This window comes from Sinocyclocheilus grahami, unplaced genomic scaffold (assembly GCF_001515645.1).
Source record: "Sinocyclocheilus grahami isolate Dianchi unplaced genomic scaffold, SAMN03320097.WGS_v1.1 scaffold285.1, whole genome shotgun sequence".
NCBI lineage: Eukaryota > Metazoa > Chordata > Actinopteri > Cypriniformes > Cyprinidae > Sinocyclocheilus > Sinocyclocheilus grahami.
In genome coordinates this window covers 1022526-1044216 of record NW_015505464.1, presented here as the reverse complement: position 1 = coordinate 1044216, position 21691 = coordinate 1022526, and the positions used below count along the sequence as shown (strand labels likewise).

Sequence of the window (21691 nt, the reverse complement as noted above, 5' to 3'; positions counted from 1 at the left end):
AGAATGTATTTTTGAAAGTGCCTTTATTGCTTTAGTCCATAGTGCAGTCTGTCAAGTGTGGTGAACACAACCGTTCAAAAGTTTGGGTCAGTAAGGTGTGTATTATTATTTTTTTTTTTATTTTTTAATCAAAATTAATATTTGCATTTACAATACATTCATAATGTTATAAAAAAAATCCACATCCATGTTCTTCAACGTATCATGAAATCCTATTATGCAGAACAACTGTTTTCAGCAATCATAATATGATTTCTGAAGTAGGCCTGTCGCAATAATCAATATATCGACTTATCGCACAATATATGTACATGACCTCAATCATTTTTGGGGATGCAATATATCGCCCATTATATTTATTTAAAAAATTTATGTCACCGTGTTTTTTACATTCCACTTGCGCCTGTGTCTTTTGCAGCTTCTCGTACATAACATTGTGTAGTCATGAGGTGCTAGTTCAAATTTAAAAAATGCTTCATCTGCAGATATGGCCTTGTCTAGGGATTTGTGCCTTTGTGCATACGAACATCTGACTGCTAAGTAGTGATTGAGTTTTTCAGCAATAGTGTGCACCCTTAATTTACAGAGAAAAGAAGGTCAGGGAAAAATCTGTAGATGGAAAAATCTCCATACAAGTTCTTTGTGCAGTTTTCTTTTTTCTACTTGTTACTTTGCACTTTCTAACTTCGTTAGAAAATTTTTATTTACTATTTACTCAGGTTTTTTAAGGTATCTAATATTTTGATACTTAATTTCCATGATCTAAATATTCTTAAGAATTAAAAGTTTGTTGTCATTTGAAAGCGTGTAGGCCTTCTTGCATTATTATGCTGTTATATTATGATTATATATTCAGTGGCATAAAATGGTCTTTAAAATGACCGTAATATCACTTTTCGCAATTATTTCGGGGGCAATATATCGCACAACAAAAAGTTATCGTGACAGGCCTATTCTGAAGGACCATGTGACCGTGAATACTGGAGTAATTGCTGCTGAAAATTTGCCACCACAAGAATAAATTATGCATTAAAAATATTTAAATGGAAAGCACTTATTTTAATAAGTAAACTATTTCACACCTTTTTTTTCTTTATTTTGATTAAATGAATGCAGCTTTGAGCATGAACAAGAGACTTTTAAATGGCATCTGGTTATTTACAAAAAATATCCCAACCCACCTTCCTATTTCAATAGGAGTTGCATCAACACAGGAAAGAAAATTGTGCCTAAAACATATTTCAAAGGCAAACCCGTTATGTGGTTTGAACCTACAGCCTTTCAGTTACCAGCCTAGATCTGTCTCACTTGCTCTTTCTTGTGTATTTTCTTAGCTATCTGTCGGAGGATGACATCCTGGATCAGATAAACCCCTTCGTGCAGTTGATCAGTGGGGTGGTGTGGCTGCTGAGAAACGGTGAGATCTACATCAGTGAGAGCATCCAGGCAGAATGTGACGAAACACAGAAGACCGGTAAGATTAGACAAAATTCTGTCTGAAGTGTGAGCATATAATAAGCTTGTTTATCTGGCTCCCTAATGTGTAATATATATATATATATATATATATACACAGTGGGTACGGAAAGTATTCACTTCGTGCAGTTGATCAGTGGGGTGGTGTGGCTGCTGAGAAACGGTGAGATCTACATCAATGAGAGCATCCAGGCAGAATGTGACGAAACACAGAAGACTGGTAAGATTAGACAAGATTCTGTCTGAAGTGTGAGCATATGATAAGCTTGTTTATCTGGCTCCCTAAAATTCCTCCCTATATAAAAAAAACTGTATTTTCAACAGTAGTTCAGGCACTTGTCCTTTTGTTTTTGAATACATCTATGCTCCAAGATTATTATACAACATTCAATAGGTCATTAATCTTTTATATTGCAGGAAAATTCCAGTACTTTGTGGACGTGATATCTGCCCGTACGGCAGTGGGTCACGATGCAGAGGGCAAACTCATCCTCTTCCACGTCGATGGTCAAACGGGTGTAAGAGGGTGAGAATAGACTTTGAACCTGAGCTGATCTCAGTTGTTTATCACTGTAAACATTGATTCCTCCCCTTCTGCCTGCCTGTCTGTCTGTCTGTGCATGCTACAACACTAAATAACCCAAAATGAACCTTGCTCAAGAAGACAATGCAAAAGCAGAATGCGTTTTTTCATTCAGGGAGGGTATATTCATGACTTTATTAGCTTTTTTTTGTTTCTTTGAGTTCACTTGTAATGTTACTCAAGGTCTCTTGCAACAAAACGTCATAATATACAATTCAAAGGTTTGGGTTCTGTAAGGGTTTTTCCCCCCACTTTTTGCTGTGAAGATATGTTAAATTGAATGACAGTAAAGAATTGATTTTAGTTTCAAATTAATGTTGTTCTTTTATTCAATAATAAATCCTTAAAAAAATAAATCTATCATGGATTCCACAAAAATATTAAGCAGCACAACTGTTTTCAGCATCGATAAATAATAAGAATACTTGGGCACCAAATCAGCATATTTCAATGATTTCTAGATGAGATTAGAATAATGTTTTACTTTAGAAAAATATTTAAAAAGAAAGGGAAAAATCTTGTCACTCTGGCCCTTTATTAAACCAACGTTTCCCTTAAATGAAATTAAACATGCATAAGATTTATGTATAAATTATCTGTACCTTTATTATGGTTGGCTAAGTTGTGTTCTCATGGTTGTGTGACATATGATTTCTGAATAACCTATTTTTGCAGCTTGCTTTTCAAAAGTTTCAGCTTGGTTTTAAAACCTTTATGTAAACCACAGTGGGCCAGCTAAATCCAAATACGTACTAGTGCGTACCAGAAGTTCAGGTACAGTTTAGTTCAGTTTATTTTTGCACGCGTTTCCTAAACTGCTATCTTTGCAGAATGAACCTCTGGCAAGTGGCAAAGTTTTTGAAGAAACAGAATGTCATTAACGCCATCAATCTGGATGGAGGCGGCTCGGCCACTTATATCCTCAACGGATCCCTGGCCAATTACCCTTCAGACTACTGGTGTGTAAATTCAAAACTACACATTTGCAAACAACAGTGTGCTGAGTTTGGCAGTTTTATCACAACATTTTCACCTAAATCCCAGCAAAACTCCGAAGTGGCACTGCCCACGGGCGGTTTCCACTGTGTTGTGTGTTCATGAGAGGATGTGCCAGCCGGAGGACTGCAGCGGACATGGGCGCTGCGTGGAGGGCCAGTGCGTATGCCAGCAGGGCTGGAGCGGCCCAGGATGTGCCAATCTCACATGCCAGACTGAATGTGGAGAGCATGGAATCTGCACTGAGAGTGAGTCGCTCTCTCTCATACACTCCTTTACATCACAAAAAGACATTATGGTCACACTTTACTTGAAGCTTTTTTTTATGCATTAATTGAGCATTGTAATGCACCCTATTATGCATTATATGATCTCATTAATAATTCTAACCACAGTTATAATACATAACACATCTATTCATTGTTACACCTTGAGAAAATGTAACGCAAAAAGACATTATGGTCACACTTTACTTGAAGCTTTTTTTATGCATTAATTGAGCATTGTAATGCACCCTATTATGCATTATATGATCTCATTAATAATTCTAACCACAGTTATAATACATAACACATCTATTCATTGTTACACCTTGAGAAAATGTAACGCATTAATCCTTGTAATAATTGTAATAAGCTTTATTCATCGTAACATATTCATTATGTCTGCTTATCTAAATACATGACTATGTAGCCACATAACCTGATATTGACAAACAATCTATTTTAGATGTAACAAGGAATCTGCAAATATTATAATGCATTTTAACTTTGGTTACAGTTATTTATGTGTGTGTGTATGTGTGTGTGTATATATATATATATATATGCATTACGATGAATACCTTTCTAATGATTTATGCATAAAGGCTAGTGTAAAATAAAGTGTTACCGACATTTGACATTGATTTGTATAAAGTATGTAGCTTAAACTACATCCTTTACACTAGATGAAATGTATTGTTAAAAACTTACAGATTGTTTGTAGTTAATTAATGTTTTTAACAGAGAAAATTATCTTGCATATAAGGTAGTATTTAATTTTTTTTTTAATTCTTTTTTTATAACCCATTAACTACAGTTCTCTCTCTGTTTTTCCTTTATTATCCCTCTCTCTGAACAGATGGATGTGTGTGCGATGCTGGATGGATGGGTTTAAACTGTAGCCAAGGTAAGGGCAAAATCAGCTTGGCTGCCTGTCATACAGATTCTAAATGATCAAACTATCAAATAAAGATCTGAGTAGCTCTTTACTTGGGAGACCTTTACATTTACATTTAGTCATTCACTCTTACATAAGAGTTTATTAAAGTCAGCAGTGGTTATTTTAGATATTTTAAACCAAAATGCTTATACTTCTACAATGAATAACATCTGTCTGTATCCTCGCAGTATGTGCAGCAGGTTTCTATGGCGATGACTGCAATCAAACATGTGCATGCGCAAACGGAGGCTCATGTGATTCTGTTCACGGACAGTGCACCTGTCCTGCTGGTTTCCATGGAGGTTTCTGCGAGAGAGGTATGCAGTCTAATCTCAACTGCTTTCGGTATATTGACAGATGCACATTTGATAAACCTATTTAACATGTGGGTGATTATATTTCCAGATATAGGTTTAAGAGACGCCTAAGCTTATGTCATAAAACATGTGCGTAAGTTAAGTCAGAAAGAGCTTTATTGCCAAGTATGTTTGCACATACAAGGGATTCGTTTTAGAGTGTCACAGGCTACCAGTACACAGAGACAAACAACACGCAGATAAAAAATAAGATGAGAAAATACACTCATTCATATGTGTGTGTGTGTGTGTGTGTATATATATGTATGTATATATATATATATATATATATAACAATAAAATAAATAGAAAAATAAAATAATTTGGATGAGAGTGTCAGTTGAATGTAAATTGAATTGCTTTTGCTGTAATGCTTTGTCTGATATGAAACGCTGTTCATTGGCAGGAACTTAATGTCAGCAAATACTTGCTCTTCATTGAGTCCAACAGTTTGATATTAGCACAAAACTTAACATACTAAAATAAGCTCAAAAAATACTTAATACACACACAAATATTAAGGGAAGTATCCAGAACTTAAAACATATTTTTAACCAACCTTTCTTTCTTGCAATGCCTTCTAGAATTGCCTTGAGTAATGCATGCAATGCTGCTTTAGAATAGATTATCTTAACTGTGTCTCTGCTCTCTTTGTCGTCCCAGAATGCCCTCTTGGATTCTACGGGCTGAACTGCAAGCAGCCGTGCCAATGCCAGGACATGTGCCCATGTGAATCTGTCACAGGAAGCTGCAACACCACATACCAAGGAGAGAGAAACATCAGCCTGCACAGAGGTGCGGTACAGCCCCTATTAGCACTCACACGACATGTAAACGACACATTCCCCGTGTGACGTCTCTATAGATCAGTTTAATGTTCACACTATCTCTGCACATAACTCTCTCTGCTTATAGCTTCGGCCATAAGCATTCCTCATTGTCCTTCTATATGTGTGTGTATGCTAGTGTCTGTCCACAGTTCTCTACTGTAGAACGTGGCACTCAAGTTGCCTGAAATACGGATCTCAATTTCTCACCAGCCTTTTTCCACTTAACTTTGGGCTGATTAACTCTCTCACTATCAAATGATTGCAACCTCTCTACTCAAACTTGCACACACACATCCTCAAACAATCTGTGATAAACAAAGCTGCTGGGTGTTTGCGGAGGGGGTGTTGAGAAAAGAGACCTTGCAGAATCACAGTCTACCCAGCAGCCCCTCGTGTTACTGATGATCTCTGCCACAGAGAAGCTATTTGTGTCAAGACCAGAAAAAAACCTTGTCAGCTCATTCTATCCCAACTCTCTGACCTCTGTCATTTAACGTGAGAAGAAGATGCTTTCTCCGACTTCCCTGCAGAGAAATAATAAACCCCAAACCCCTGTTCTCTGGAGTTCAGGAACAGGCTCATTATGATCCCATCTGCTTTGCACGTGAACAGCTTTCTGCTTATCTTTCTCTGTCTTCTAGGTGATATCCTTCTCCATTGTTTGCTCTGTGAAAGATTTGATATCCAGTTGGATCTTTCCTTGATGTTTCATTATAAAATGTTGCACTCTGAAAACGTTCTATAATTTCTGAACTCCAAATGTAAATTCAAATTTTGGAATTTGGAACTGCAAAAAGCACTTTTTGTTCTTGCACAATCTAACATAGGCTTTCCCAAGTCTGTAACTGAATAATAGGGCCGTGTGAGCTGTATTGGACCATAATGGGTGCAGAAAACCCGTTTAATTTTAAGGTTCAGAGAGCATGTTGCAAATGGTCATAAAAGTTACATTTCGATTGTTCTTGTGCAAAAAGCTTGACTGATATTATAATTGAACTTTAAGAGAAAAAAGTAAAAGGATATTTGATAGATCTTAATATTTTCTTGATATCTTAAATAATATTATATATTAAAAATCAGTGTCCATTATGAATTGTTAAGGTGCGGTCACATTTGCCTCTTTCTGCAAATTTTCACAGGCAAAATCCAATCATTTCCATAGCAATCCATGTGATCTCATGTGTGTGCGAAAGATTTCCCCTCGCAGATTTTTGAAACCTATTCAAGTTGGTCATTTGATAAAAAAATTTTTTTAAAAACTGTTTTTTCCCACAACCTTTCAGCTGGTCACTGCCTGGCTACCCAGATGTGGAGGGAATGGAGACAAGAGGTGGAAGCTCATGCTCCAAAACCCTATTTGTCTGAGTAAGTGCTCCAAAAACAAACAAACACACACACACCATAGCAGAAGCCAACATGTGTCCTCTCACCACTTCTTGAGAAATAAGACAAAACATAAAATTTTGTCAACCTTTATTACTTACTATGTGTCAGTACTGTCAGATACAAAAATCATGTGTGCGTTCAAATAAAATAATTTTTATGAATATTTATAAGTGTAGCATGCAATTACAATTAAAAAAATATAATTAATATATAACTAATTTTACATGGCAAATATGTATTAAATACAGAATTTGTTTTGTTTTTCTGGTGTTTCTAGTTGATAATCAGTCCTAGTCTAAATGAGAAAATGTGTCTAAAAATCCAGAATAATTTCTTTATATTTTCTGAAATAGAGCTGATATATGACACAGGAAAATATACTTTAAGACCATAACTCAGTATTTTATAAAGACTGTAATATTTATCAAAATAATATTATATTTAATTATATATATAGCATTGTTATTATATATTATATAATAAGAAATAATATATATTTTAATAGTTTTATATATATATATATATATATATATTTTTCCACCTTTTGGTGTGGGTTATATTAAATTCACACAATGCTCAAGGGTCCAGAATAATGCATGAAGAAGAAGAATAACATCACTGGTCATAGCACATTTGCACTTAAACTTACTGGGATTGTGTCTGAAAAAACTGAAAAAGAATGAATGAATGAATTAATTAATTAAATGTATGTCATACCATTGATAAACAGTGAAATGCTTTCTGATAAATGCAAGGACAAAATCCAAATATTTTCTCAAATTATGAATTATATTACACAATCAATGTTTCATAGTTGTCAAAACAACCACCTTGTAGACTGTTTGCTTCTGTTTCTGAATCTGTGATTGAGCCTATTTAAAAAAAAAAAACATCATAAATGTTTTACAGCTTCAAAACTATGACCATACATTTAAAAAAGGAATGTGTAGGAAAATATTTTTTTTTTTTTTTTTTTTTTTTTCTGTGAAATATTGAATTGTGGACTGAGGACAGGTGGTTTTGATACAATCACAGTGGTGCATTTGTCTCTCTGGTTCATTTTCATAGTGGAAATGTTGTTAATTTTAAAAACTAAATGTTGGGTACAATTATAGGACATGTTTTTCCTATGCCTTAAAGCCACAGTTTCCACAGCATGAGAGAAAAAATCTTATCTCAAACCACTTGTCATTTATACCAGTCCCTATCTGCATGTTTGAGTAACTTGATTATTGCCATGGAAATTCACTCTGACAAATTCCAGGCCCTTGTTTAGCAGAATGAGCTTTTGGACAGATCTGAACCAAGTTCCCCCGACTGTACTGGTAAACAACTCTGCAGCAGTGGAGTGGCACAGATTAATTTAATAGTCAGCTCGGCCTTTCACATGCAAGTAAGGGATTGTGCAGTCAAGTGCTTTGTGGAGGCTGTGGGCAGCAGCGGTGGAGTCAGAGGTCAAAGTGCAACTCCTCCCCCTGAGAGTGTTTTGTTTATGTGTGCAGACAAAGCTGGCTGGTTGTCTGCGCTATCCTGGCAACGTCGCTGCTGGCCAGCCTCGCCGGTAACCTTATCCAGACGTGCAGAAAATGCAAAGCACGCGGACAGCGGGCGGACTACTCCTACTTGCCACTGGGAGAGATCAACGGGTCCGTGGAGCGAAGCAGAGGACAGGGGATGAAGTCTGGGAAAGTTATTTTTCAGCAAGAAGACTCTGACTCGCAAGACTCCTCATAACCGTGTTTCAAAATGTCTGCGTTTGTGCAGGGTTATGCAAGTGTGCCATCCAGCAGAGAGCGAGCGAGCTAGCTAGCCTGAACAAGCCCTCATTAGTCTGAGAACGAGGAAAGGGTTTGTTTGTTCCTGCTGTGAATCTATGAGCTTTTGGATCCGTCTTTGGATTGGGGCGCCCAAATTGGCGATGATGGACAATGAGATGGGCGTTAGCATCCAAACAGCTGTCTGCGCAGCTCAGTGCTTTCACATTCGCCCCTGCTGAGTCTGTAGACGCCAGTTCAACACATGCCAAGTGCCCTGATTGTGCAGTTTGACTGCATTTTGCACATTGTCTTGTTTGTTTGGGTTTTCAGTACACTTTCATAGTAGCTGCTAGCAATGTAAGAACCAGTTTCTCATCATTCATAGTTTAAAATACTATTTCATTGACCTCAGTGAAGACTTTTATTTTGGTCTTCAGATGAGAAGAGAAGCAATATCACCACAAAGCCTTTTTATTGACAGAATGGCCGAGTTGTTCCGCCTGTTGCCATAGGAACAGACGAGTTTTGAACTATGAACTCTTTTTGAGGAATCCTTCCTGCAGGAACTTGCCAAACTGCTATTTTGAAACCGTTTTATTGAATGATTTTTCTTCCTCCAGTGGCTCTAGAGGTCATTCAGTTTAGTTTGATTTCAGCCCTTTTGTTTCTGTAAACGCCTTGCCAACTCCTGCCAGCCTTATCATGGTGCTGTTTTGTGTGTTGTCTTAGGCACTTAGAACCAGCCATAGAAACACGATATGAAAAAAGAAAAAAATCAAGGCCTGGATTGTTTTCACACTCTCGAGGAAAGCAAGAGAAGGACATTTCTTCTGTGCTAAGCTCAAAGTTGCTCTTTTTCTTCTCTCTGTTCTAAAGCAGTGAATCCGGGCTTTGGGAAGAGGTTTGAGATGAAGTGTTTTGTCAGGTTCTGTTTTAGCTCTGAACATTTACTCGAGTCTGTAGTTCCTGTGTTGTTTCCTGTTTAGCATTCAAATAGATTTAGGCTTGTCTTGTTTTAAGAGTTTAAATGTTTCACTGGCAAACACAGAGACATGTGGAAGGATGAATTTCATTAAACCTGTCAAAATATTCCAGATCATATTAAACTCCCAAATCAACTGTATAAATAATCATATTTTTCCCTTAAAAATGAATCCTATTTTGGACTCTAAACCTTTTTTTTTTTGTGATGGTATTTAAATTTTCTCTGCCCACTTTTCATCTTGAATATATAATAATCTCTTATTTCTCATAACTGTAACACAAAAAAATTATATCTGTTAAATTGTAAATTATTTATGCATCTTGGTACTGCTTGTACTTTTTAATAGATGCTAATTTAAATAAAATACAGTGAAAGCAAAACACCTAGATATATTACGATAATGAGAATTTTGGGGGAAATTTGCTTGCTTGACATTAATGTTATGATGTAAAATATAATTTCTTGTTGTTGTTATTTTGAGGTAAAATTTAGCTTGTACATCTTTTTCGCCCATAAAATGATGTCTTGAGTTACAAAGTTTCAGAAATATCATGTCATATAATAGTGAAAGGTGTTTGTCAGCAGTGTGAAACATTTGACTGTTTATTAACTTCCACCTAGCTCACTGCCTGCTTTGCATATGTTCTTCACTGCAAGCGACCGCTATGCTGATCGCCTTGTAAGTGTAAAGCAGACCGGGACAAAGACTTCAATCCAGGTTTTTTATGTATTTTTATTTATTTATTTCAATCTAATAAAGGTAGATGCCACACAGGTTAAAGAGGGTACTTATTTGTCCACGGTTCAATTTAAATAAAATACAGTGAAAGCAAAACACCTAGATATATTACGATAATGAGAATTTTGGGGGAAATTTGCTTGCTTGACATTAATGTTATGATGTAAAATATAATTTCTTGTTGTTGTTATTTTGAGGTAAAATTTAGCTTGTACATCTTTTTCGCCCATAAAATGATGTCTTAAGTTACAAAGTTTCAGAAATATCATGTCATATAATAGTGAAAGGTGTTTGTCAGCAGTGTGAAACATTTGACTGTTTATTAACTTCCACCTAGCTCACTGCCTGCTTTGCATATGTTCTTCACTGCAAGCGACCGCTATGCTGATCGCCTTGTAAGTGTAAAGCAGACCGGGACAAAGACTTCAATCCAGGTTTTTGATGTATTTTTTTTTTATTTATTTCAATCTAATCAAGGCAGATGCCACACAGGTTAAAGAGGGTACTTGTTTGTCCACGGTTCGGTCATGATGCTAATCAGAGCGTCTGAGGCTGCTGACACTCATTTTAAGTGAGTGATTTTGTTGCGTGTCCTTTTGTTAAACAATAGAAATTGCTATCAAAAGAGCATGCATAATAAACAATGGTACATTTTGTTTGTTTGCACAATTCCTTGTGCCATTAAAGATTTGATTGATTGAAAGTTATGTTGGATCTCTCTAATTCAGATCGTCTGGTTGCTCTCAGATTGGCTTGACATTGAGGTTAGTTACAGCCTAACCTATGTGCGTGACCTTTTTAATTACTTTCACCCCTGTTTATGTTCTTGGGTTCATGCAGGATCATTGGTGGATAGCCTTTTGAATTTCAATGAATGTATGAAACAAAATGATTACAAAATATGAACTATGAGATTTTTTTTCTATATGAAATGGCAATTGTTTTTTATATTGCATATATGTTTGTGCACAAAATGGCTGATTTTCCACTGAGCACCCTCTCAAAATACATTTACATTCCAATTTTTTTTTATTTTCCATACACTGGATCAGTTACTAAAATTTGGCTTTAATGAACTTATTAGGTTATATAAAGATTGTTAATGTACTGCTTCATACATGTCAGGCTGCTAATCAAAAACACTGCTGTTTTATCTGTTTTGAGATAGAATTGATAATGAATTTGTCAGGTCATTAAAGGACACAATTGGTTGTGATTGCACAGACTGCAAATGAAAGGCGTGTTCTTCCAGAGAAAAGGTATAAGCCTGTTTCTCCTGGGTGTGTTCAATAGAAAATTGTGTTCAGGAACAGATGTGTGTGTGTCACAGAACATGAAGATGTGGATTCTATTGTGCTGTTAAATTTTTGTTAAAGTGGTTGTTCTGACTAGATCATTTCAACAAAGAACATATTTGTGCTTCATCGTGTTTCATTTAATTTTGTGCTGGTTTGTCAGTAGTATTTAAATGCCATGCCAGTAGCATTGTTTGTCACTTGCTATTCCATTAAACTCCTTGCAATATATTTATGCCATATAAAATGCAAATGAGAGACTCTGTCTTTTCAAAAGTTGTTAAATAGCATTGAGTCCATGGGTCCCAAATTAGGTCACCTTTAACAACCAACAAAACGACTAATAAAAGCCATTTGTGTGCTTTGTCATTGTTTTTAATGATTGTCTGGAATTTTCACTTTTTTTGCCACTACATAACTCAAAACTCATCTGTTTGTCATATTTTGCATCTGACAAGGTTAAGGATGGGGGTCGTCCCTCATCTAAAAAGCTTTATATTGTATTCCTCTCAAGCTCTAAAAAATGACACTATCTTAACAACAGTAAAAGTGCAATACTGGCATACTAGTGTGATATCATACATTATATTCAATGACAAAGTATATCTTTCTCAATTTGACATTTTAAAAATTGTTCAGGGCTTTTCAGGCCTTAACTTGATGCATCATGCTGTCACTTTTTACTACATGCTTTAAGGGGTTTGGTATGCAGAGGAATATTTCTAGAGGCACAAGATTCCTATGACATTTTAACGTCAGTTTCTTTACAAGCCTCAACATTAATGCAGTCTTTACATTATATTCAATGACAAAGTATATCTTTCTCAATTTGACATTTAAAAAATTGTTCAGGGCTTTTCAGGCCTTAACTTGATGCATCATGCTGTCACTTTTTTACTACATGCTTTAAGGGGTTTGGTATGCAGAGGAATATTTCTAGAGGCACAAGATTCCTACGACATTTTAACGTCAGTTTCTTTACAAGCCTCAACATTAATGCAGTCTCGCACAACCACAAGACCTACAGGTGCAGGATGTCATGGCTGACAGCTCATTGACTCACACACGCTCGTGCCTCCACCTGCCTGTCTGTCCTCTTCACATGATGCAATCCTCTACCCAGATGTCACACTAAGCTTCTTTGCATCATCATCTGTACTCTTGATCTCCCTCCACCCTAACAGTCACACATAGGCCTTAGGTGCTTTGAGTTTCAATCTGCATTTTCATTTCCAACTTGATTTACATTAGATATTACTGAGGATTCTAATGTGTTGCAATGTGATTACAGATTGCTTTCAAGTGAACTTTGTTAATGGAGTCAAAAGATTGACATTTGTGACCATGCACATACGTTTACAATTACAAATTCATTCCAGATGATTTTTACTTCACTGTAGTGCTTTCTTGTGACTATATGGATGGCCTTAGAACTTCAAATTGCTGTATACTAAAAATGTAGATGCATACTTCAAGGCGCACTTTAAATTATGTACATTTTGAGTTCAAGTTCACAGGTGTAGCTCATAACATTTGACATGTCCAGAAAGTGCCCAAATCCGGTTTTCCAGTTTGGTTTATTATTATTTGAAATGTAATCAGTGTGATTGTGATAGTATTTCTTGAAACTAAATGTCATTTTGTTTGACAATTGAATATTTAATGCATGCGTCACGTATCCTCCAAATACATTTTGGGGCCATTGTAAGTTTATGCAATGTGTTTGATTTTTCAGTCTGCTTTGTTTAACCTAAGTGTCAGGTAGTAAACCATCATTTCAGAGATCATGTCTGTGTACGTAGTGCTTTTTGTGATTAAACTCTTCATCACACTCCCCTTTTGACATTTAGTTGCGTCAGAAAAAGAGGCTCTGGAAATGCCACAAGAATTCTATGACATATGAGTTTCGTCATCCATGGACACTTGTATTCCATCAAAGAATAACTCACAAAAAGGTTACCACTGAGAATATGTGTATGGACCTGTATAAAGACCACCACACAAACTCCCATCCATTTGTGAGCTTATATGGTGTTACTGTCCCTCACAGCCTTGTTTTCATTTGCTCATCTTACGTCAAATTAAATAAATGTGTTTTAATATCACTAGCTATTAATAATGATCATATATAATATATTATCTATATAGATTAATGTAGCTATCTGAATATATGGATGACGCAATAACATGTTTAGCTTGCTTTATTAGATCTGCTGACTCACCAGGGTAAGTCCTTTTGTTCAAACTATAGTGTCTTAGCAGGGGCAGAAAATGGGCCATGGCTGAACCTTAGCAAAACAGGCTTCTTGAATACATCCATCTGAGCTGTGTTGAGGGGGGTGGAGTGCTTTGTTCCCAAAAAACTGGTGACCTACATCTATAACAGGGAGGATTTCAATGTTTTGTTCTAGACATTTTCACTCAATAAAGAGCTAAAAAGAATATACCATTTACAATTTACCCCAAAATTACAGTTTTACTCAAGTCTTTTAATAATTATTAGATGCACTTGATTCTGATTGGTCAGTCATACATTCTGTGGTCAGATAGGTCTATTTTGAAGCTGTGTAATCATGTTCTTTTCCAATAATCAAATCTATATTTTATGTCCATTTATTTATTTGGTAAGTAAATTAATACATTTTTAGGATGCTATGTCATGGTTCATGGTGACCAAACCAGCTGACTGTACATAATCGTATGCTGTTTTCTTTTAACAGTTTGTTTAGTTGGATGAAAACTGTGTAAGGTACACATTAACATAGTTAAAAGTTTTTAGAGCCATCAGGATGTTTTAGCACTGTCTGGTTGAAGATAAACTTCATGAAAAAATTCCAGTCATTTCAGTTATGTAATGCCAGTAGATTCTTCCAAATGATTTTATAGTTCTGTCTTCAGTACATTTGATCACTTACATGATCCTGCTCTGTCAATCATGGTTCAAACGTTAAGATGACAATATGTAAGGTTTATTGAACCATTATATTTTTAAAGAATATTTTCAAAAACTTTGTACAACCCAACAAACGAGTGACACTCCTTAACATGGAGTGCTCTGCCCGGTCTTGCTTTCCCGGGATGAGGTCACGTGCGTTGGTGACAGTCAGTCATAGTCAGGGGCGCCATTTCATTGGCTGAGGGGGTTCTAACAAGTCCCGCCCATAGGCTGTCCTCAGCTACGTAACGACCGATCAGCTGTTAATTTTCCACAACAATAACAAAGGGAGCAGTTGAGACCTCGGAGAAGAAACGGAAAAAGAACCGACTGCAAAACTCCGAACTAAAGGGTCCAGAAACTTTTAATTTCTTCCGGGAAGAATTGTATTTATATATTTTTTATATATCGCACGGCAAATAATCTACCTCAAGCACTTGAAGTGATCTGTTTTTGTTCTTGAAGCCGACCCTCTTCCTGTTTACATTACTTTTTGCCGCAGGTGAGTTAAAACCTCTGTTGTGGATCGACCGACATTCTGCATTAATACGTTATAGAAATACTATGAATGTATTATCAACATTTACTCAATGTAGGTTGTGAAAAAAAAGCGAAATTTTCGTATTTACGAAAAAATGTTTTTACATATATCGACATTCTGCATAGCACAACCTGTCAAAGCCTGCAGGCGATTTGATATGTTCATTGTTTGTTTCTGCAATGTGCGCATGTTCAGATGTTACGGATTAAGCTTTGTTCAGTTTAAGTCAGTTGAAGCGTTTGGGTTCGCGGTCCGCCCAGTCGGTCGGTGTAGGGTTACACTCATCCCTCCCCCGGCCAGGCTCTGTGTGCGGGTCAATAACCCATCATATATGACAAGTAAATACAGCTTTCGTGTATGTTTGCACCTGTACAGTTATTCAGATTGTAATAAGCACGACGGTGCACGCTTTCTTAATGCATGGGTCAGTTATTAATATTATTTGATCCGTCTGCGATAGTTAACTGTATTACCTTAAGTGTAAGGTACCTTGTTTTGTTCTGTGCTTCCACATTAAACGTTGTTCCCATTTGTATCCATTTTGGCCCAGCAGTTTGAACAATATCAGTGAATGAACATTGAAATGTGTGCAGCGTTCAGTTTTGGGCCTGCTTAAAATAACTGCTTAAACCAGTAATCTAAGATGGTTTGCTGGTTTTCACTGGTTTCAGAAGGTTTTGGCCAGTTTTCACTTGGTCTGGTGGGGAAACCAGCTAAATCAGCTGAAGACAATCTTGGCCAGGGTAGGATCCCAGCCTAAGACCAGGCTTGGTGTGGTTTAAGATGATTTTTCAAAAGGAAGTGCAGTTCCAATATATTCTGCTTTAATTGTATTTTTCTTTTTGTCATGTCACGTGCATGAGCACAGTACAGTACAACTTAATTCGCACTTTGCATTTTTAAATTATTATTACATGAAGTACATAGACGTTTTTTGTTCAATTTCAATTTTGTGTTAACATTTTTAATGATTTATTTTTAGAGCTTCTTTTGTTTTGTTTGCAGCAACAGAGAGATTAAATGGTACTCTTCACTGCTTTTCCTTTGAGAAATGTGTATGTAGTGAAGATCTCCTAATGAAAAACCAAGTTGATACATAATGGAGTTCTTTGTGTATTTAATTTATATCTCCTTAGCTATAAAAGAGTGACCTCTCAGCAGTACAGTTTTCCTCTGGGCTGCTGACACAAAGGCCATCCCAGTCCTGCTTATCTCTGCTTGTCAGTCTATAATCCTCTTTTTGGGGTTCTGAAGGGTGCTTATTATATGTATGTGACCCCATAATAGCCCCCATCCCCCTAAACACACAAACAAAGAGTGCTGCCATGACTATATGAGCAGGTGGAAGGGAGAATTAATTGGTTGTCTTGGTTTAATAATGTAGTGGGGTAAAGAACAGCTTGTAGCCCTTCACTTCACAGCTGTCTCTCTTTGTTGTTGCAAGCAAAACAACGGATGAGGGTACCCTCATGAGTCATAGTCCTGAAGGAGGCTGGGTGTATCTGTGCAAAGATCAGTTTTCATAGGCATCAGCTTCATGTGAAGAGGACAGGCAGTATCTATGGCAGCAGAGATACTTTAGACTGCTTTGTTTTGGCTGGTCTGTTCTCAGGAATATCCGTCTGTATTTTATGACCTGTAATTTATGGCTAATCACAACAGAACATGACAGAACCAGGAAATGTTCTGTACTTGAAGGCTGGTCAGGTTTTGTGTACATTTTCGTAAACAAAACGGTTATCTTCTTGCTTGTCCTCCAGGGCCTGTTTTTGCACAATCAACAAGAGCTATGGCTGATCTTCATCAGGTGTTCCTCAGCTGAGAAGGAGTAACTAATGCACTTCAGCACCTTTACCAAGATCTCAGTAAGCGGCTCCCGCAGCTGATGACCAAAGAGCCCGGCCCTTGCCCACTCCCAGCAGGACCATCCAGCCTCGCGCCTCTCTGACAATATCATGTTCCAGAGGTTCACCAGCATCTTGTTTGGAGACTCCCTGGAGGAGGGCAATGGATGTCCTGTGGATCCAGACTTCAACGAGAAGGAGGAGGACGATGAGTGGATTCTGGTCGATTATCTAGGTGAGAGATCTTTCTTGCATTTCCTGTTTTTGATTAGTGAAGTGAAATATGGATCTTGTGTAAGAGCTTCTCCCTAAATGCAGAAATGAACAAGCAGTTTGTATCAAAAGAATGAGGGTGTTGCAGTCTCAGCATTTCAAGTAATTGTAACCTTTTTTTAATGCATGTTTGTAACTTTATTGTGAACATTGGTGCATGCTATTCTAATTGTCCATTTCCAGTGTCTTCAGAATCTTTAATTAAAATCTACTTGCTCTTCGTCTGAATCAACTTTCTTTTTCCGCTGATGTCACTTAGGCCATACCATCCATTAAATAATGTTGAAGTCAGCATGAAATGAAAATAAAGTCAGCATGAAATTGATCAGATCAATTTCCAGTTTATATAGCCAAGTTTTGCCATACATAGAATATCCCATTTTACTCTCAAATTTGTCCAATGATGTACATAAAAGGGGTCGCAAACGGCATTTTGCATCAACTTTACATGCATTGAACAGAATTCCTGCTTATTTTCCCCCAGAATCAGCGCAGAATGGCTATGCAAACATCCTCTTATTCATGAGACGATCCTAGATCACCTCGGTTGATACTGATGACTTGGTCTGCAGGAGCCATATTACAGATTCTGTAACCCCTGGCACAGACGCTATGCCCTCATTAACATGATGCCTCTCATAAGCTGCCTGCCCAAATACAGGCCTTCTCATGTTGTGTATGTGTGTGAATATTTCAAGTGCAAGGCAATCGAGATGGTCCAGTTCCCTGTTTTAGGACAGACACGTTTATGGGCAACAATGCTTTTAGCCTGTCAGACAAAAGTGTCTATGGTGGTGTCTACGATAAAAATAGGACAGATTAAGTTACCTTTTATGAACATAAAACGTGCCGGCCTTGAACACAGAACGATTCCAAGCATCACTCGTTGCCTGAAGGCTGAGGTAGGCAGGAAGGGAATGGAGATTAAAAACATTTCTCTTGTTTCATAACCATAAAGCTTGACGGAAGTCATGGTCAGAGGATTAAAGGTTAACTGGCTTCTCAGGGACATTGAAGAGTGCCATAAGAGGGTTAAAAGCCTTCTTAAGCAGCCGAGTTGAGAATATGTTTGATGTCATCTGGCAGGACGCTGCAAGGCTACAGATAAACAAGGTGTGGCTCTGTGCAAGGGAAGTTCTGTGTGTTCTATAACACCATTATGGGTGTGGGACCCTCTAATCACTAGTTGGGCTTGTTACATTTGGTGTAAATATAAGGTGTTATCACTGTAATTTCAAATTTGTCACATAAACTTCATGTGAAGGCTGTCAAGTTTCTGCAGTGCTTGTCCACGTCAAGTTCGATTACACTGCCCTCTAGAGGACACTAAATGTGTAGCGTCTCAGAGGCTCTGCCCAAAAGCCAGCTGTTTACACCTTTTCTGGTTGCCTGCCAGGAGCCACGAAGAATACAAATAAAAGTGGAGTGTGTGCAAAATATTTACTCTCTCAGTTTCTGTCTAAACATATGAGTTGTTTTCGAAAGAACTGGTGATACTTCAATTACGTATATATAGACGGAGATATCTCAAACATGTTCAGATGTTTTCAGTATTAACCAGTGATGAATTACGGGTTCTCAGCATTCCAAGTTACTTTGTGTGATATGCTACACTCTACATATGACTTGGATGAAATATAGGCCTAGTACTTCTTCAGTGTCAATGGGATTTTTTCCCCTTCCCCTCATTGTATTGTCTTCCAGTGTCAAATCGCTTTGAAAAGTTTGAAGTCACCATGAAACTAAAATGGACAGTTTAAAGATTTTATGTATTGCAGTGTTTAAAGTAAAAAATGTATCTGGGCACATTACTCTTCCTCTTTTTTTTTTTTTTTTAATGTGCCCTCATCGTTCTTTCTTGCTCAAGAAGCAGTTTCACTCACATTAGGGAAGAGAAATGATCACAATTTCCATTTCATGCTGAATTTGGGGTTTTATGAATAGTGTGAACAGTGCAAAACAAGTTAAACACTGATGTTTAAATGTTACAGAGAGAAGTTTGTTAAAATCCAATGAACCGATAACTATAGGAAGCCATGTAGTAACATCCTCTCTGCTGTCTGCTCCTGTAGCGAAGGCCTGCTCCGGTGTGTGTGGAGATGATCTGGTGGAGGTGTGCTCTGACGATGTCGCTCCCCTGGACTCTCCCGTGCGCTGCTCCTCCTGCTCCTCTCTGGATTCGGCGGCAGACACTGACACAGAGGACGGCAACTTCTTGCGTCTAGAGGCGACATGTGGGCTGGAAGAGAGCTGGTTCATCACCCCTCCGCCGTGTTTCATGGCTGGAGGCAGAGCTCCGGTCCTGCTGGAGACCAGTCCTCTGGAGAACCTTCTGATCGAGCATCCCAGCATGTCCGTGTACGCCGTTCACAGCCCTCGTCAACGACCTGCCAAGGACGGCATCCGTGAGCCATCGATTTTAAGGTAAAGGGCAGATTGAGAGCTTTGTTTGTGAGTGTTAATGTACAACCAGCTGGTTGTTATCACAGAATAAAACCCGTCAGGAGATTATTCCACTGTACACTCTCAGGAAAAGGTACAAAACTGTGATAATGTGTCTCATTTAGGGGAAAAATAAGGTACAAAGGTGTACCTTTTAGCTTTGTACCTTAGGGTACCACCCCAGTGACCGCGTTGTGTCCTTATTTTTGAAAGTGTATCACTCTGAAGGGGTTTATTTGGTGCTAACTGCTGTCTGGATGTACATTATCTTGCTTATTACACAGCTACTTGTAGTAAATAAATGGCCACAAATTATTGAAGACTTTATTGAGTCAAGACAAAAAAAATTTTAGGGGTCATGTACAATCATACAACTTATTACATGGCATTTCACCAATTAAATAATTATGTGGACATGAGATATTGATGTAAATTGGAACTGTTTGTGTTATAATGCATTACAATCTACAAAAAAAGTTATCCTCGAAACCACCAGACCTCGAAATGTTGCGTCTGACCCATCAGAATCAAAAATGTCAGAGGGCTGTGTAAAAATGTTATATAACAATCTGAAATAGTCGAATCTCACAGATTCTGTTTGGCTTTGCAGATCTGATGTTCAGCGACGGCCCAGTCACCCTTCTGGCTGCTACACACCTGCTCTGGTTTCTGCTCACGCCGGGTTTCTGGAACAGACCAAGAACGGCCGCTTGGCCCAGCGCATCCGTGAAAACGTGGAGCGCCAGCAGCTGTCCCGCAACGCCCTCCGCCGCCTCAACCTGCTGCGCGATGGTGGAGCCAGACAGGCCAAAGCCACTGGAGGCTACGTTCACCAGCCGGGCCAGAGGCAGTATAACTACTGAGACGGTCCCCACTGCACTCCCCCGTCCTCCCCTGCACGCCACCCCTTCCACACTGGGAGAATTGGTCTTTCGCCAGAAGGAACGGAGTCCTTTAGAATCAATGCCATAGGTCACTTTACTTCACGGCAGGTTCCGCTCGAGCTGAATGTGTCTGCATCGTGTTTCCTTTATAGACTCCATCTGGTTCTGTCTTATGTTATATGTCATGAAGGTTGAATAACCAAGTGTTTTGTTATAGTGAGCACGATGTTGTAGTGCTCTGTTGGAGCATGTGTAGGCAGCTTGGCACTTTCAATGCCTTTAACTTGTCTTGTCTTTGCTTTTTTTTTTTTTTTTTTTAAGCCATACTAAATTCAATCACATCAGTGATGAAATCATCAGCAGCACTTTTCTGGTTAGGAAGGAACCTGCCTGTGATTCTGTAGATCAGTGCTTTCTTCCTCATTGTTTTTGTTTTTTTCTCTTTTAAATCATTTTAAATATACTGGGTTTATTATCACTAAAAGCCTTGTTTTCACAGTAGATTTCAAAATATGTAAAATATATATATAAAAAAACTTCCAAAATATTTTCAAAAGAAAAAAAATATTGAATATATTACATATCAGTATGAAGTTGATAAGAGTGTATGTTATCTGCATAGATATGTATGTAAGCAGTTTTTCCTATTTTTAGTGACTGATTTGATGTATGACTGTGTAGTGCTAATTTTCCAACAGGTGAAAAACAAACAAAAAAAGACATCAAGTGTTGTAATGTTAATTTTCATGTTTGCTCTATATCTGCAGTACATGTCTCAGGGTCATCACTGTTCACCTTTGCTCTTTGCTAAAAATGCAGATTACTTGCAGATGGTAAATTGTCTCTGTACATACTGGAGAACCTCTAACTTGTGTATGTTACCTTGTGGAAATATTTGTAATTGATGTAAATCTTTAATATAACGTGTGTCTCACACTTTGAATGAAAGCTTGCTCCTCCGAGGACTGTGAAAACAAACTCTTTCTCTTAACTGACTGTTAAAGCCTTTGACGATGGAGTGAAACTGTTAGCATTTTTTACATTTTTTTTTAGTTCTTTCAACGTAGTGACTTTTTGTGTTGTATGCCTTTTTCATGTTTTATTTGATTAGTTACACAGCAAAATATTGAAAAGTAGCAACGAACTTAAAATTCTTCGTAGGTTAT

The 21691-nt window shown here is 37.6% G+C and overlaps 2 protein-coding genes across 2 annotated transcripts; both read left to right on the top strand.

The window, feature by feature from the left end:
• Positions 1-1336: 1336 nt before the first annotated feature.
• On the top strand, positions 1337-8588 carry LOC107600512 (N-acetylglucosamine-1-phosphodiester alpha-N-acetylglucosaminidase-like). The gene is made up of 10 exons (XM_016292445.1): positions 1337-1398; positions 1621-1696; positions 1894-2002; positions 2890-3018; positions 3104-3303; positions 4178-4225; positions 4447-4575; positions 5278-5409; positions 6728-6809; positions 8333-8588. The coding sequence occupies exons 4-10, from the start codon at positions 2891-2893 to the stop codon at positions 8562-8564; spliced, it is 951 nt and encodes a 316-aa protein (XP_016147931.1). The 5' UTR covers positions 1337-1398; positions 1621-1696; positions 1894-2002; position 2890; the 3' UTR covers positions 8565-8588.
• A 6211-nt stretch (positions 8589-14799) lies between these two features.
• LOC107600511 (tumor protein p53-inducible nuclear protein 1-like) lies at positions 14800-20826 on the top strand. Its single transcript, XM_016292444.1, has 4 exons — positions 14800-15043; positions 16843-17161; positions 19272-19623; positions 20252-20826. The coding sequence occupies exons 2-4, from the start codon at positions 17038-17040 to the stop codon at positions 20502-20504; spliced, it is 729 nt and encodes a 242-aa protein (XP_016147930.1). The 5' UTR covers positions 14800-15043; positions 16843-17037; the 3' UTR covers positions 20505-20826.
• The last annotated feature ends 865 nt before the right edge of the window (positions 20827-21691 follow it).